A 17,045-nucleotide genomic window follows, 5' to 3' on the forward strand; every position below is an offset into this window, starting at 1 on the left:
AAGTGCTCAGAGCCCTAAGGCCACGGAGGTAGAATCAGTAAAAACCAGGAGGAGAAAAGCTAAATGTTTTAGGTAAATCCCCTAAGAAGTGCCATGGTCAACACATGGCCTGCTGTACATGTAGATATAAACAAGATTAGAAGCAGAATTGTACTTACTTGTGTGGTCCTGATATCTTTCTATGTAGTGCAAATAGTGAATTGCTCTGTTCTTTGCCTAGAAGTAAAAAAAACGAAAAAACACATTTTATTCAAAGCATTATGAGAGTGACTGTGCACCGTTTGCCTTTTTATTATCATGTTGTGATCTATGTGATGTTGCTTTTGCCCTTTGCAGAGGCTGCAACCTATTGTGTTGTTCTTTAATAATTTGGTGTTACACCTGGGTGGAATGAAAGCTGGTCTCCATTGATATGGTGTCCTTCAGCAGAAAAAGGGCTCAGCCCCTGGCTCGCCGTGGGAATCATAAAACCTTAACACAGAATGGGCCAGAAGTATCTTCAAACAGTAGAGATCTGAAGGCGGGGCACCCTACTCTTAGCAGGTCCAATGGCTCCTGCACTGCCCATGGATGGATGAAGCGCGAAGGAGAGAGGTGGAAGAGGACAGCCAGAAGAACAACAAACATCTGTATTGTTTCTTTTATTTTAAGTTTGACAACAGGAATTCATTATACTTCATGAGACTTAAACTGTTCCAATACAACCAGTAGTAATGCATCCAAAATTATGATACCTCAATGATGCACTAGCCTTGAACGTTACTTACTAGTTTTACTACAGTAATGTAACACATCTATCGCTCTATACTGAAACACTTGTAATAAAATGTACCCTTGCAACCAATAGGAAAACATATTCAAACTGTGTTGAACCAATGGTGACATCGTGAGCACTGGGTTTAGGGCGTTCCGATGGCTACTGTGAGTAAACTCAAACTGACTGAACTTAGCCTCCGGTTTGAGATGAAGACTGTAAATTGGGCAGCAGACGTCATCTTTGCTCGTCTGTAACTTCAGTGTGAGCGGCCCGGATTTAGGCACAATATTTCTAATAATTAGGGTGTAAAAGTCGGCATAACTTATCCTTCCGACCCCTGCACAAACAGGAGTCAGAATTATGTAGACTATTCTTATTTAGGGTCTAAGCTTTGCTGGATGAATTGATCATTACATTTTTCTCACAGCTTTGGTCAATTGGAAACTTTTGCATATAACATTGAAATACTGACATTTGTTTTGTTGGTTTTAAGGGATTCTGTGTGCCCACCATTCGTAGAACAGGTACGCTTATGTACGTCACGGGTTCGGAGTGGTATATAGGAAAATCAGGCAGTGCCCAATGTGCTGATCTGACAGGTCAGTGTTTGAGCCGTTTTTTGGGCTGTTTGTGGGCCTGTTTTGTGGTTTGCTGGGCCGATTTTCAATGTTGATTTCCTTGATATTAAAACAAACATGCTTGCAGCTAGCTCAAAACCATGCACTCGTCCATACCTTTCAAAACACTTAGGACGTCTTAAAAGTTTTAAACTGCCCAATTTGCAAATATGGGTCACGTTACTGACTCTCTAATTTACTAAAGGGGCAACGTTTAGTTTGCTGACCTGCCCTATTTTCTGTCTCAATGTACGACTCTGGTAAGGTGCACTTGGCAATTATAGCAATTCCTGAGCACTTAGGCCCTCATCATGAGTGCGTGCGCGAGGTTTACCGGTAACTATGGAGGTGGGGAAAATCCAGTCATTACGACTTGCACCAGGAGGCTCCACTGTGGAGCAAGCTATTACCAGAGAAATCAGTAATTCCAGGTCCGATTTTCCCACTGATTCCTCATTTTGTGTTAGACTGATTTTCTGGAGATGGTCAAGGCATGCACTTGTTTTAGCTAGCATATAATGGCATAGGTGCAAACAGTAATGTTCCAACATGTAAATCCCCTACACCATATATTCCTTTTCTCCACCGTGGCAAAATGATCATAACAGCCCGCCCTCGATTCATTTTCTGTCAGTTTCTCTCTTCGTTTCCAATCCGTCCTTTCACACCTTCTCTTCTCCCGCTCGGATCGCTTTCTCTCTACCACCCCTTCTCCCTCTCTCCCTTCTAGAATAACCCCCGTGCCTGCCGTAGTAAACGCCCGGAGGGTGGGGATATTGGCAGAGCCACCAGCAACGGCCCTGGATTTTCAAATTCGGGCTCAAATGCCTCCCGGTTACCAGTCGGGCCCTGGTGCTTAAGATCGAGTCATCCATGTTAAAAATGAAGACGGAAGTGCACTGGAAAATCAAGATTACCAGTCTCTTTCAATTATACGTTTATAAATTAATGTATTAAAAATTGCATTTAAAAGTCCATTGTTCTAAGCGTATAAATACTTACTTTTCGGAGTGCAACTGTTCTCTCAGATGCTTTTCCTATTGCGAAGCCTACAAAAAAAGTAATCAAATTTAACATTTATTTATTTACCGAGGAAGTATTGCCATAGTAAGACGCAAGTAAAACACGGTATCTGTATAGCTTTTGTAATACGAAGAAATGAACAGGGAAATACTTTGCAAAACTCGACACGGACATTCTGGTAAGACAACCACCTTGGAGTATTACAGCGCCTCGAGGACGTAAAGTGGCTGATACACCATGTCATCATTGAGCTACAGGCGATCGCAAATGGGGTGAATCTAATAAACACCTACACGTACACCAACTCCTTGCTTCCTCACAACTGTGGCCTTATCTCACGATGAAAGCTTTCTGAAAGAGGTGTATCTCTTCAAAGTCCATAAAGAGGTGTCAGAATCAACTGGAAAAGAATGGCTTCAACTTTTAACGTGCATTAAATGCTCCAGTCTTCATATGTTCACTGTTTGTCTTAGCAGTACCTGCTAAGCTGTTTCAACACTAGATAAAAGTTGCTTTCCTGAAACTGCTTACAAACATTTGTTTTCGAGAGGATTACAAATAACTCATCAAAAAACAAAATGATAAATTTAGAATAAAAACATTTTGGAGTTGCTGCCAACTAAGATGTTAATAAGGAAAAACAAGAACAGCTGGCCATTGTTACTAAATTTCTGCAGATTCGCTTTGTTGCAAATAACAGGTGTTATTATTGCCCTGAAGTAATGGCACTCTGTGTAGATCTCAGAAGGATGAGATACTAAGGGGGGCTGCTTTTCTACAGGGTACACTTACACCTCATTGGGAGATGTAGGTAACTACTAGGGCCACGCACTTTGAAACTGGTGTACCAGGTTCAAATCCCAGACTCACTTCAACATCTTGTGATCATGGGCAAAACCACTTAATTTCCCCATGCCTAGAAAATTGGTTATGTATTCTCTTTCTTTTGTAAAGCGTTGCAAGACTTCCGGCCAAGGTTGTGTTATATAAAACAGCAAAAATAACTCTGAACACTTTACTAATCAAGTTACCTAGTTGTTGGGATCTGGTGTGGGTTGGTGCTGGTGCATTCCTTCTTTGTGTTCCACGACACAGAATGCGGGGCTTTGGCAGTTGCTGCCGGGAGGCTGTAGTGACCAGATAGAATAAAGGAAGCTGGTGAACCCAGGGCCGGTCCTAGAACTCCTGGGGCCCCGGGCGAAAGGGAAGATGTGAGGCCCCTCTAATTTGCATGTAACTTCCGGTCGCAGCCGGCATGACTCGCGTGTGGAGGGTCTCGCGGGAGTTTGGGAGGTGGCGAACAGGAAGCAGTCAGCCTCCCTCCCCTCCCCTAAGCCAATCCCAATGTTACAATGGCATTGCAGCCTACATAGAGAAAGGCCAGAGTGTGCATGACTGGTTAGGTCAAACAGTCAGCGCCCTTAGCAGTTGGCAAGGCACTCCTCCCTTGCCCTAAAGCAGACCCGCCCGCCCCCAACCAAACACTTCTGCTTTCTCGCAGTGCTAGAAGTAGAAACATAAAACGGTAATTTTAGCATTTTGTGTTTCTGCTTTTGCGAGAAAGTAGTGGGGCGACGCTCCTCCGCCCTAGTGGAGGTCCCGCCCTTGGTAACATCACAAGAAGTGACATCTCAGAAAGTGACATCGCAGGACTGTTGATCTTATTTGGCATCACTGAAGAGACCTAACGTGGATATCAGTAACATGGACAAAAAGCTAAATATACAAATGAAATAAATCCATATGTTTTAAAACTGTTTAAATGAATTACATTTGTCTCATTAGATGGAAAAGATAGGTGCAGGTCTCACAAAGATGTATATTATTTACTCCTCGTTAGCTGATTGTTTCCAGATGAGTGCATGATACACTTTCCAGTTCTGCCTCATAAAGGGGAGAGATCCTGTTGAGGTAATGAGGGGCGGGATCATTCAAAATATAAAATTACACAAGAAAAAACCTCTCACACCATGGATATAATTGCACATTTCAAAAGGCTCCCTTATCTTTCTGTGCCATTATTGTGCTACCTTAGGATGACATTAATACTTCGTAATTTGTTTTAACGTAAGTCCTCTCACCAGAATTCCACACTCCCATGCTAAGAGACGTAGGACAATCTTTTTTGAGTGTGTGCTCTTTACTCGCCAGAATTATGTTAAGTGCAAAAACACAACACATATAGTACAAAATTAAACGACACCATTGCAAACAAATAAAGATTGTACATAAACGAAAAAAGACTTAGAACAACCTAGACCACTGCTAAATCATACATTGACTTGAAGGTATGCTACAGATTCAAGAGGGCGTCAAATCAACGTTTTTGATTTGGTGGTAGAACTGTAGGAAGTAGAAGTGGCCAGCTTAAGCGCTGGTGGAGCCCTGTGCGACAATGTTGGTGCCCCCAATGACTTGCTCTGCCACGGATTCATCACTACTACCCATTAACAGTGCCCCTCAAGTCTCCATAACTACACTCTCTCTCAGATGCATTTAATTTGCACTGGTTTTAGTACTGTGCGCCATGCACACACCTTAGCGCCGAAGCGCTAGAGTGTGTGCATGAGTGTAGCATAGGCTTTGTACAGAAGGGTACCCTTTTTGTGCAAAATACTATGCTGGGTACGATACAAAGCTTTTCCCACTTTGCATACGTGCTGTGCAGTGTAGCGTACATGCAAAGTCGTAAAAGCATGGAGAAATTAAAGCATTTCTCTTGTTAGCACCTCCTTTGAAGGGGCGTTAACTTTTGTCGCAAAACCATCTTCAAAAATCTTTGTAAATATGGTTTTGCATCAAAGGGTATGTGTGGGTACATGGGAACGCCCATGTATCACTCCCTCGGCGCACAGTTACGCAAAGCAGTGCTTTGCGCTGCTTTGCCCTACTTGAAGGATGCTTTCCAGCGCAAAACAAGTTTTTGCTGGAAAGAAAATAGCAGCAAAAACAATTGCGCTGGTTAGCGTCACTCTTGTGATGCAAAACCAGCGCAAAAGGTTTGAAAATCTCCCCCTTCATGTTTTATCTCTCTCTCACCTCTACCCTCCATTCGCTGTTTCTACCTCTCAAGCTTCCACCTCTCCCCTACATGCCTTGCTATTCACCACTCTTCTCTCCGGCCTCTTACCTTGCTTCACCTCTTGTGCCAGGACGCAATAGAGGCTCCTGCAGCACAGATGGGCCCACAACAATTCTGAGGGCCCCATCTCACCAGGAGGCTCCCATTTAGCCTAGGGCCAATGAATATCTGTGAGATGTGGGAGACTCTGGGGCCCATTATCACATTCTGCAGAACGGGGACCCCATCATTTTGTGTTACACAACTGCTCTTGTGTTACTTTTCAGATGCGTAAAGCAATGAATGGTGAGTGGCTTGAGGGGTTATATTACTTGGGTGTATCTTGGAGGGTTCATTGCATTCCCCTTGGGGTGATAAGGATGAGTGTGGGATCACCCCCATCCCTCCCCCTAACTGAATGTTAGCATCTCCACTAAACTTTTAAAGACCAAATTGCTCATTCTTCCTTCAATTCATGTCAATTACATGAAAATAAAAAACACCAAGTGCTTATAACTGGAGTTTATTATTTATGCTTAACTCTTTTTATGTTTGTTTTGTATGAACATGTTTGTTTGAGAAAAAAACCCAGTTGCAAAAAAGAGAAAAGAATAATAAGCCCTTTATCCATTTTCTGTCTTCTCCCTTCCATGGAAGAAATGCGTTACTTACCTGTAACAGCAGTTATCCAGTATTGGTGTCTTTCATAGATTCACATGCCTGAATCAATCATTCCCCGTCGTCGAGACGGGAGCCTCCGGTAAATAAAAAAGTAATGTCCTATAGACATACATAGAGAAAATAGGCCCAAGGGTCTCCCCTTAGTGGCCTTTCCTTGTCCTTATGTAAAAAGGACCAAACTCTTACAGTCAGCCAATCAGCTCCGACCTCCCTCTAGGACCTCCCTGGGAGGAGCCCCAGTCCCTCAGATTTTCGTACGCACCCAACTAGGTTGGCGTAATATTGTTAGAGAGGGATGTGAGACCTTCCAGGGGAGGCGGGAGGGTTGCATGTGAATCTATGAAAGACACCAATACTGGATAACTGCTGTTACAGGTAAGTAACGCATTTCTTATCCAGTATTTGGGTGTCTTTCATAGATTCACATGCCTGAATCAGAATAGCTAGCAATCAGATATGCACCTGCGTGATGGAAATGCTCTGTAGTCACAGTAGACAATGCATGTGTCGTCATACAACATGTGGACAGCATAACAGTAACATCACAATAGCAAGGAACGTGCATACCTGGATGGCGGGATGTAGGAAGGCTCACATCACTGAAAGAGATGGCGAAGCACTGCCTGGCCCACTGCCGCATCCTTCTGAAGTTCGATATCCAGGCAGTAATGTCTGGAGAAAGTGTGCGGTGACTTCCAAGTCGCCGCTCTGCAAATGTCCAAGATTGGTACCCCAGCGAACAGTGCTGCGGACGTGGACATCGCCCTGGTGGAGTGAGCAGTAACATGTTCAGTTAAAGGCCGTCCGGCCTTGTCGTGGCAGAATGCAATCGCTGAGGATATCCACCTGGAGATGCTTTGCTTCGTGAGAGGCAGGCCCACTCTTGGTCTGCTGTATGCCACAAACAGCTGTGAAGATTTCCTGAGAGCCTTAGTTTTGTCCAGGTAGAATTTTAGGCACCTCTGAAGGTCCAGAGAATGCAGCGCTCTTTCCGCTGCTGTGGACGGATTTGCAAAGAAGGACCTGAGGACAATTGGCTCGTTGAGATGAAAGTCCGAAGGGACTTTAGGTATGAATTTAGGGTTTGGTCTCAGCACTACCCTGTCTTGTCTGAATTGCATATATGGTTCTTGAATGGACAAAGCTTGCAGCTCGCTAACTCTCCTGGCTGATGTTAGAGCGAGCAAGAGTGCTGTTTTCCAGGAGATGTGTTTGATGGATGCTCGATGAATGGGTTCAAATGGACTTCTCATGAGTTGGTTGAGTACCAGATTCAGTTGCCATGTTGGAGGGACTTTCCGAGGCCTCGGAAAGGATCTGTAGAGTCCCTTCAGGAATTGTTTGACTAGTCTACTGGACCACAGAGAAGGTCCTGTGAAAGTCCTAGTGAATCTAGAGATAGCTGCGAGGTGAACCTTTATGGATGCATGTGCCAGGCCTGACTGTGCTAAATGCAGCAGGTACGGTAGTATTTGTTCAGGGGTGACTGAGAGTGGTCTTAGATCCCGATCCACACACCACATGCAGAACCGTTTCCACTTGAGAGTGTAGGCTTTGTTTGTACTATCCGCTCTTGCTTTCGACAAGATATCCCTGCAGTCCTGCGGGATATTTAGTCCACTGAACTCCCTGTGCTCAGGAGCCAGGCCGACAACTTGAGTGATTGGAGGTTCGGGTGTTGCACCTGACCGTTGGACATTGTTAAGAGGTTCGGGTGCTGCCTCAAACGGATCGGTGACCTGATGGAAAGTCGAAGTAGATCCGAGAACCAGTGTTGTCTCGGCCAGAACGGGGCAATCAGGATTAGGGTACATGGCTCCGCCTTCATCTTCCTGAGGAGCCTCGGGATCATTGGAAACGGAGGAAAGGCGTACGCAAACGCGCTGGACCATCCGATGGAGAATGCATTCCCCAGAGACCCTTGTTGGGGATGCCAGCTTGCGTAGTGCGGACATTTGGCGTTTTCTTTGGTGGCAAACAGGTCGATGTTCGGGACTCCCCATTGAGAGAAGACGTGTTCCAGGGCGTTGTCGCTCAGCTCCCACTCGTGGGAGAGGGATCTTTGCCTGCTCAGGGCATCCGCGATAGTATTGTCTTTTCCGGGGACATAGTCCGCCTTGAGTTGGATCCCGTGTAACACCAGCCAGTTCCAGATTTTCTGCGATTCGCGTGATAGAGAGAGCGAACGCGTTCCCCCCTGTTTGTTGAGGTAGTGCATCGTCGTGGTGTTGTCCGTTTTGACGAGCACTGGGGAGTTCTGGATGCGTGGCAGGAATGCCTGTAGAGCAAGATAGACCGCCCTCAGCTCCAAGAGATTTATGTGGGGCAGTTTTTCCTGAGAGTCCCACTTGCCGCTGATTCGAAGATCTTGTAGAACGGCGCCCCATCCTTCCAAGGAGGCGTCCGTGGTGATCACCAGAGGTGTCGCCGGAAGGAGAAACGGTAATCCTACATTCAGATTTTTTCGATTCCTCCACCAAGCTAGGCTTGTGGACATTTTTGGTGTGATTTGCACAATGTCCTCGAAAGAGCCAGTGCTTTGGGTCCATTGGGTTGCGAGAGCTTCCTGCAATGGGCGCATCCTGAGTCGGCAGTGAGGGATCAGGAGTATGCACGAAGACATCATTCCCATGAGGGATGTGTAAGTGCGCACTTTGATGTATGTTTTTGTCGCCACAGCCGTGGCCAGAGATAGTATTTTGTCCGCCCTCTCCTTCGAGGGAAAGGCCTTCACGCACTCCGTGTCCAGGATAGCCCCTAGGAAGGTGATCCTTGTCGTAGGGGTGGTGCAGGATTTTTGGAGATTGATGGTTAATCCTAGCCTCTGAAAAAGATTGGTGCAGGCGCAGGAGGATGCTGCCGCGTCCTCGGCTGAGGGTGCTTTCACCAGCCAGTCGTCTAGGTAAGGGAAGACTTGGTGACCCAACTGACGCAGAAATGCCGCCACCGGTGCTAGGCACTTCGTGAAGATCCGCGGCGCGGACTTGAGGCCAAATGGTAGGACTCTGAACTGATAATGTCGGCCCGCCACCTCGAACCGCAGGAACTTTCTGTGACGCTTGAGGATTGGGATGTGGTAGTAGGCATCCTGGAGATCTAAGGATGTCATGAAATCTCCTTGTTCGAGAGTGCCCAGGATTTCTTGAATCGTCACCATCCTGAACGATTGGCTCCGTAGGAAGGCATTGAGTGCCCGAAGGTCTAGAATGGGCCTCCACTTGTCCTCTTTCTGTCTTACAAGAAAGAAGTGTGAATAAAACCCATTCCCCTTCTGGGATGCTGGAACTCGTTCGATTGCTCTTTTTTGTAGCATTATAGCGAGTTCTAGGGTAAGGAGCCGTAGATGTTTGTGCGTCCGTCTTTTGGGAGGTGTGTTGGGAGGCAGGGACGTGAACTCGAGAGAGTGTCCGAATCTTATAATTTGGAGAACCCATCGGTCCGTGGTGATGTGTTGCCAATTGTCGAGGAAATGGGTCAGTTTTCCTCCAATTTGAAAGGATGTAGAGGGTGGTGGGACTGGCTGGAGTAATCGGTCACTGGCGTCCGCCAGCGCCCCTTTTGGAATTCCTGCCCCTGAAGGTAGATCGTCCGTATGAAGATTGACGGGCTTGTTGTTGTTTATGTTGGTATTGATTTTTGTTGGTAGAGGAATACGAGGACCGGTTCTGGTAGGAACCGCGATAAGAGGACTGACCTCTGGATCGGTTTCCTCGAAAGGACTGGTTCCGGGACTGTAACGTGCCTAGCGCCCTTGCAGTGTCGGTGTCCTTCTTGATAGTTTGCAGTGCCTCGTCGATCTTGTCCCCAAAGAGATGCTGGCCGTCGAAGGGCATGTCCAGCACCTTCAATTGTACTTCCTGGCGGAACGACGTCGCCTTCAGCCATCCTTGACGGCGTAGCACAGCCGCTCCGGCTAGTTGACGGAAGCCAGTCATGGCTGCATCTATCGCGCAGTCAATTGTTTCCGCCGCCGAAGATTGACCTTCCGACAGGAGAGCCTTGACCTCCCCCTTTACGGCATCAGGCAGTTCCTTCAGGTATGGGGCTATGTCCTCCCAGAGTTGGCGATTGTAGCGCCCCAACAAGGCAATGGAGTTCGCGATCTTGATGGTCATGGCCGACGTGGACGTGAATCTCTTCCCTATCGTGTCCAGCTTCCTGCCTTCCTTGTCCGGAGGAGCGGACAGTGGGGAGGAAGGGTTGCGGGAGTGTTTCTGGGCCGCCTGCGTGACCACCGAGTCAGGTTTTGGGTGCCCGTTGAGGCAAGCCGCCGCCTTAAGTGGGGCTTTATATTTCTTGTCCAGGCGCGGAACAACCGCAGGCACGGAAGCGGGTGTCAGCATCAATTTCTTGCCCTGTTCCCACAAGAACTCTATGATTGGAATAGATTTGGTTGCCTTTTGTGTCTGCTCTTTGAAGTCATGCAGGAAGCAGTCCGTTTCCGTTGATTCCACTACCATATGGAATCTCTTCGCTGCCCGTTCCACAAGTTTGTGGAAGCCTGCTATGTCCACAGGCGGCGAATCCACCTGTCGCGGTTCAGGTGAAGCCGGGGATGGCGCTACATACTCGTCATCTCCATATTCGTTATCTCCATCCTGGTCCGAGTGGACCGAGTGGACTTCCTGGACCTTTCCTTCCTCCAATTCTTCCTCCTCCTCGTCGTCGTCCGAGGAGTCCATCACCTGAGGCTGGGTCTCACGGTGGGTTTGGGGGTGAGTTTGAGACCGTTTTGGGGCAGACGCTGGTGTATGGTCTACCGGTGTCTGATGACCACTGTCCGCATCCGGGAATCTTTGCTTGTAGTCCTGCACAAGGAACCGCAGGTCATTGACCAGAGTCGCCGGTAGGCATATCATGGGGGTGACCTCCGTGCGGACACTAGTGTGGATGGAGTGTTCCTGAAAAGTTAGGTCCTCCTGCTCCTCATCGGTGCTTTGGCACTTGACGTTGAGGTCCGAGATGGAGGAAGCTGGACCCAAGTGGTCATCCTCTTCGGATTCCTCACTTTGGAAGATGTCGTGAGGTGGTTGCATCTCCACTTTGCTCGGAGACGTGGTTTCCGGGGTAATTTGCGTTTTTCTAGACTTGCTAGACGCAGCATGTGTTCCTGTCGACGTCGAGTGCGTCGTCGACGGCGGTGGCATGAGGGTCGGCATCTCTACCAGTTCGGATTTTTTCCATGGTTCCGATGCCGTCTCCGACGACGAGTCTTCCTTCGTCGTCGGCGTCGTCGACGACGACGGTCCCTTCGTCGACGGTTCCTTCGTCGACGGTTCCTTCGTCGACGGTCCCTTCGTCGACGGTTCCTTCGTCGACGGTTCCTTCGTCGACGACGGTGTCTTCGTCGACGGTGTCGTCGTCGACAGTGTCTTCGTCGACGGTGTCTTCGTCGACGGTGTCGTCGTCGACGGTGTCGTCGTCGACTGCGTGGACGACTGTACCTTGGTCGTCGACGACTTCGATGACGATGTTGTCGTCGTCGGTACCTTCGTCGACGGCGAGCCCGTCGTCGACGGTGTCTTCGTCGTCGACGTCTTCGTCGACGTCTGAGTTCTTCGACGACGGTGGGCTCGTTAATGACGATGCCGTCGTCGATGGTGTGGTTCTCGTCGTCGACAGGGTCTTCGTCGTCGACGACGATTGCAGTAATATAATAGAGGAAACAGGTCTACCTGATGATGTTGAGGAAGTAGTCGTCGTCGTCGACGCTGAAGGCGATGACGCTGATGTCGTCGACACAGTGGTTGTGACAGAGGTTGTTTTGTGGGTCTGTCTGGTAGACGATGGAGCAGGTCTTTTGAAGGTGTGATCAGCCTGAACAGACACTGAAGATGACGTAGATCTTGCCTCTGAAGACTTTTTTGTCTTCGTAGGAGGAGTGTCTGAGGGGCCCGGGGAAGATACCCTAGGCCTCTTTTTAGAGACTTCTGAGCTTTTGGAAACACTGCTCTCAGAAGATTCAAGATTGTCTCTGACCTTCAGCCTGTCCAGCCAGATGAGAAGGCGTCCTTCCCTGTCTCTCACAGTCTTTTTAGGGAAAGACCTACAGATCCTGCACTTGTCCGAGACATGATCCGGGTAAAGGCAGTACAAGCATAGCTCATGCTTATCATCCACATGGATCCTCTTCTTCCCACAGGAAGAGCAGGCCCTGAACAGGGCTTTCTTCTGTGACTCCGACATGGAAGAAGTTTGTGGAAAGAAGCCACTTACTGCAAACAGTGTAGTGAAGAATCCTTGAAGGGTTGAGAGCGAGGAATCACTTTTGAAGAAAGTTAGATGATTAAGTAATCTTGAGCAGAGCTCAAGCTGGAGACTCCCTAGCACAACGTGCGGTAGAAAATCTGAGGGACTGGGGCTCCTCCCAGGGAGGTCCTAGAGGGAGGTCGGAGCTGATTGGCTGACTGTAAGAGTTTGGTCCTTTTTACATAAGGACAAGGAAAGGCCACTAAGGGGAGACCCTTGGGCCTATTTTCTCTATGTATGTCTATAGGACATTACTTTTTTATTTACCGGAGGCTCCCGTCTCGACGACGGGGAATGATTGATTCAGGCATGTGAATCTATGAAAGACACCCAAATACTGGATAAGGAGCAGCGCCTTTTGTGATGTGAGATCACTCTGTGTTTAGGTCTCGCGACCTATCGATGCGCGCATGCGCATCGAGCGGAGCGAGAATTCATGTCGGCAAAATCCTGTTCAAACCAAGGGCTTTCAGCCCCGCGGTTTTCTTGCAGTTCACGTGAATCACGTGAGCCAACATGCACGAGCATTCACGGCCAGGGCTTCTCCTCCCCTAGCAGCACTCCTCCCACACCAGCAACTCCCCCCTCCCACACAGCACCTCCCCTCTCTCTCCCCGCAAACACAGCCTTGCCGTAGCAGCACTCCTCCCACACCAGCACCTCCCCCCTCCCACACCAGCACCTCCCCTCTCTCCCCGCAAACACAGCCTTGCCCTAGCAGCACTCCTCCTCCTACACCAGCACCTCCCCCCTCCCACACCAGCACCTCCCCTCTCTCCCCGCAAACACAGCCTTGCCCTAGCAGCACTCCTCCTCCTACACCAGCACCTCCCCCCTCCCACACCAGCACCTCCCCTCTCTCTCCCCGCAAACACAGCCTTTCTTAGCCTTCCCTTCCTCCTGTTCGGTGTACCCTCTCCCCCAGCTCCTGTCGCTTCCTCCCCCCACCCCTCCCTCGAGCACGTTTTCAGTGGGCACAAGGAAAGCGAGCTTCTCGGGAAACCCTCTCAAAATGAAAAGTTCGCTGTCTCAAATCTTAAGTTCACACATGAGAGAAAACATTCTTCACCGATGGTTCTGTCTGAATATGCTGATGAGTAGGTTGGCTATAATGACAACTGTTTGGCAGAGGTGAAGTTCACAACCACCGTAAGTTAAATCCCACAGTTTAAGTACTATACTTTAATAAGGGCATACTGGCAACTGTCTACGTTCCATTAGTAGAGAATCCAACCCATTTGTAAAAAAAAAACAGTATTTTTTCAGCGTCAACTCCAACCGTTTCTTTTGGAGTTTTCGGCATTGGGAATTTCATCTTTGCCTTCAATTACAGCACTTCAATCTCTAGTCGTGTTGTTGGTACCACTGCATTCTAAGATTTTTACAGAATGAATCCTCTAAGCAGGCAGGAATGATGACGCAGACTTACAGTAAATAGAACCCTTTATTGAAGATGAGAAACAGTTGATTGGAAGATTAAGGAGCTCTGAAACCAGCGGATCTACCCATCCAGTTTGTGGATTCTGAGTATAAGGAGGAAAAGATTTATACAGCCAAGCAGAAATGCCTCACCTCAAAGGCAGTGGCGGATTTTGGACAGTGCACGTAAATCCCAATCACGTGACTGTCTCTCATGCACGAGCCTTCCCATCTGTTCCTCACACAGCTCTGCTCCCCACCCCCCACCCCCCGCCGTCACCTATTCACGGCCACAGGCCGTGACTCGTTTTGGCAGTGGCTGCGCTGGCCTCCCATCTCCTCCCCTCTAATTGCTTTTTTTTCACCCTTCCTTTAATCTCCGGCCGCTCTTTCACTAATTTAAATGCCTGGCGGGCTTCGGGCGGTTGGATCCGTGTAATCTTGTTTCACTGGCAGGTGAAGTCTTTCTCCTCGGCCCGAGAGGTGCGCGCTCATTGTAACTTGTTACTTTATAAACCATCTATTTCATTCAGTGAGCTGCGCACGTAAACGAAAATGGTAAAGTATTTACAGAAGAAACATTTGTACAGTAGTCTGATTGCATGTAAAATCAAAACCATGCACCGCTGCTCCATTTGTCCATGCGCCAGATCAGTGTTGATGTTTTCGACAGGAATAGTTTGGCATATTAAGCGCCTGCTGCTCGTTTATTTTCCGTGTGGGCTTATTTGCATAGTGCATTAACCTCCAAGTGCACGTCTTACGTTTATTGAGTGATGTTGATAGCTTGCGATGGCTTCTGCCGCAGTAGCTCCTTGCAGATCATGAAAACGTGTGTTATGTCTGTAAAACCAAGCAGGTTCTAATCCCAGTAACAGTTCAGATGGTCAGTGAAATGTGCCTGCAAGTTGCATGTTTACATCTGCGGGTTAATGCGCCTGCTACAAAGATCTGCGTACATCATTGAGGGTGTTTCTAATTCTTTCCCTACTAGTTTTTTTTCCTTCTTACGTGCACACATTAAGAGTTATTGTTTTGCAACAAATAATACGTCGGAAGTTGGCAGTAAAGACAACGATTCCCAGTCGTTTTCGTTTGGTTTTATTGAAGTTTTGGGCTTCCAGAGAAAAAATCTAACAAAGAAAGCATGGCAAAAGAGTAGCTTTACTTCTCTAGTGCTTGGGGCTCAACAACTCACATCTATGCGCTATGAGCAGACATACTCGATTGGCCCTTGTGCTTCTCGGGCTTGGTGTGGGCAGTGACCCCTTCAGTCTTCAAGTGCGGCGACAACAGACTGTGCATATACAATGTGCTCACTTCTCATCTGGGCATACTGTAGAAACCTCTCCATGAGTAAACCGGCATTTACAATGCAATAGATCTCACATTTGCAAGAGTTTGAGCTATTGGCATTGTAAATGACAATGCTTTTTATTTGTGTTTTGAAAACCTGCAAGCGTTGTGTTAACACCTACTTTGTACTTAGAGTCTCTGCTTATGAGAAGCACATAAATAAAAAGCATTGTCATTTTCAATGCCAATAGCTCAAACTCTCGCAAATCCTCCGCCCTCTGACTTTTTTCTTTTCTCTTTAAATTTCTGCAGCTTATTATTCTTGTTCTCCCTCAAATCTACCATTTTGTTTCTCAGGGTTAATATATTGTCCTTGTCCTCTCAACCCCCTCACCCCACCCCCTCCCCCAACCCCTCCCCCTTCCCCGGGGCAAACTCCTTGAAGCACGGGCGAGGCAGGAGGTCAGATCAAGAACACTTTAGAGAACCAGACACATCCTAAATCACTGCAGTCTTCCGCCAGCGGCGCTGATCGGATATTATAAATAAAGTGCAACCATGAAAGTTAATGTTCTTTTGCAACATTTAGGAAAATACTATTTACTTCACACAGAAAGAAATACACCTATGGACGAATCACATAAAGCAATAAAAGCAATGAATTCTTCAACAAACATATATGGCATTCGACTTGTGGAAAAGGCAAAGGAACTTTTAATGGCTCAAACAGCCCAGTTGGCAGCAGTTTCAAACACTGTTTTATTATCTGCCAAAGGCAAGTATTTACTCAAGCACCTTTCAGTGACACATATCCAACGGTGTGCTAGAAAAATTAAAACAGCTTTTTATCACATGCTGTTTGCTCTCATTATCATGATTTTGGAGCAGGTTTGCTATATTTCCATACAAAACAGTGCTTATGTAAATCAGAATTAGAGACAAAAAAGTCTGGGTGGCACAGCTGTCACTATTCGAGAACAGCAAGTGCAGGGATAGGACAATTTAGCTGCAATAAAAACAAGCATTGGCATAGCCAATAGGTCTCGCCTTTGGGACCTTATAAGTGTTTAGCCATGCAACAATTTATCTTGTTGCACCAAGGATATTGTGCTGCATAACTAAATACTTATAAGGTCCCAAAAGCGAGACCTATTGGCTATGCCAATGCTTGTTTTGTGTTGTGAGCCCTGCAGTATGCTCTGCGTTTCATTCATGCAGGGGCAGGGCTCACTTCACACCTCACAGTTCAAGTAGCTGCCTAACTGCTGTTATGGAGATGCAGCGATTAGGCTGATCACAGCCACAAACACAAACCCGCCTTGCCCACTCTGCAGCATCTGAAAGGATGGGGTGTCATATTGCTTTTACATTCCATGGCAGCCGGGCGAGGTGAGGGGGGCCCCCCGCCGTGGGCCTCGCACACTACACCATGGCTGCAAACGCCAAGGGAGGCGGCTCCCCCCTGTCACTCTTACAATGGCACAGTTTCAAAAGGTTGATGGGCTCAGTAGGGGGCCCCATCACAGTTAGACAGCCGCGAGGCCCTGGGCAGCCGCCCACTCTGCCCATGCCTAGCGCCGGCCCTGGGTGAACCTACCTGCCTCTCGTTTTCCATTCAGTGGCACGAGTTGTCCCTTCCTCTGCCTCTACATCCTGGTGTTAATCCTGTGCCTGCTGGCCGAATCATGTGGACTCTATTTCAGCTGTTCTCCGTGTGGCGCCGATGTGCTTCTGTGGTCATCTCTGATGATCTAACCATCGTCGTGGATCCCTGTCGTTTCCCGTTGTGATCTTGATTCTGCCAACGCAGGCTTTTGTCCGTTTTGAGGTACGTTTCCATTGATTTTGGGGATGCGCACATGGTTGAAGCAAATCTTCTGTTACTTCTCGCTCCTCCCCTGCCTGTGACGTCGATTGGAGTCTTTGCCTGACTGGCCTGGCC

The 17,045-nt window shown here is 47.8% G+C and overlaps 1 protein-coding gene across 1 annotated transcript in view; it reads right to left on the minus strand.

Moving 5' to 3' along the window:
• Positions 1-17,045, minus strand: part of MRPS5 (mitochondrial ribosomal protein S5) — a 572,686-nt gene that overhangs the window by 33,613 nt on the left and 522,028 nt on the right. The window contains exons 7-8 of the mRNA XM_078649050.1: positions 2,377-2,423; positions 159-216 (exon numbers count right to left, since the gene is read on the minus strand). Of these exons, the coding sequence (XP_078505176.1) occupies positions 159-216; positions 2,377-2,423 (105 nt within the window). The remainder of the gene's footprint in view (positions 1-158; positions 217-2,376; positions 2,424-17,045) is intronic.

This window comes from Lissotriton helveticus, chromosome 6 (assembly GCF_964261635.1).
Source record: "Lissotriton helveticus chromosome 6, aLisHel1.1, whole genome shotgun sequence".
In the NCBI taxonomy this organism is placed as follows: domain Eukaryota; kingdom Metazoa; phylum Chordata; class Amphibia; order Caudata; family Salamandridae; genus Lissotriton; species Lissotriton helveticus.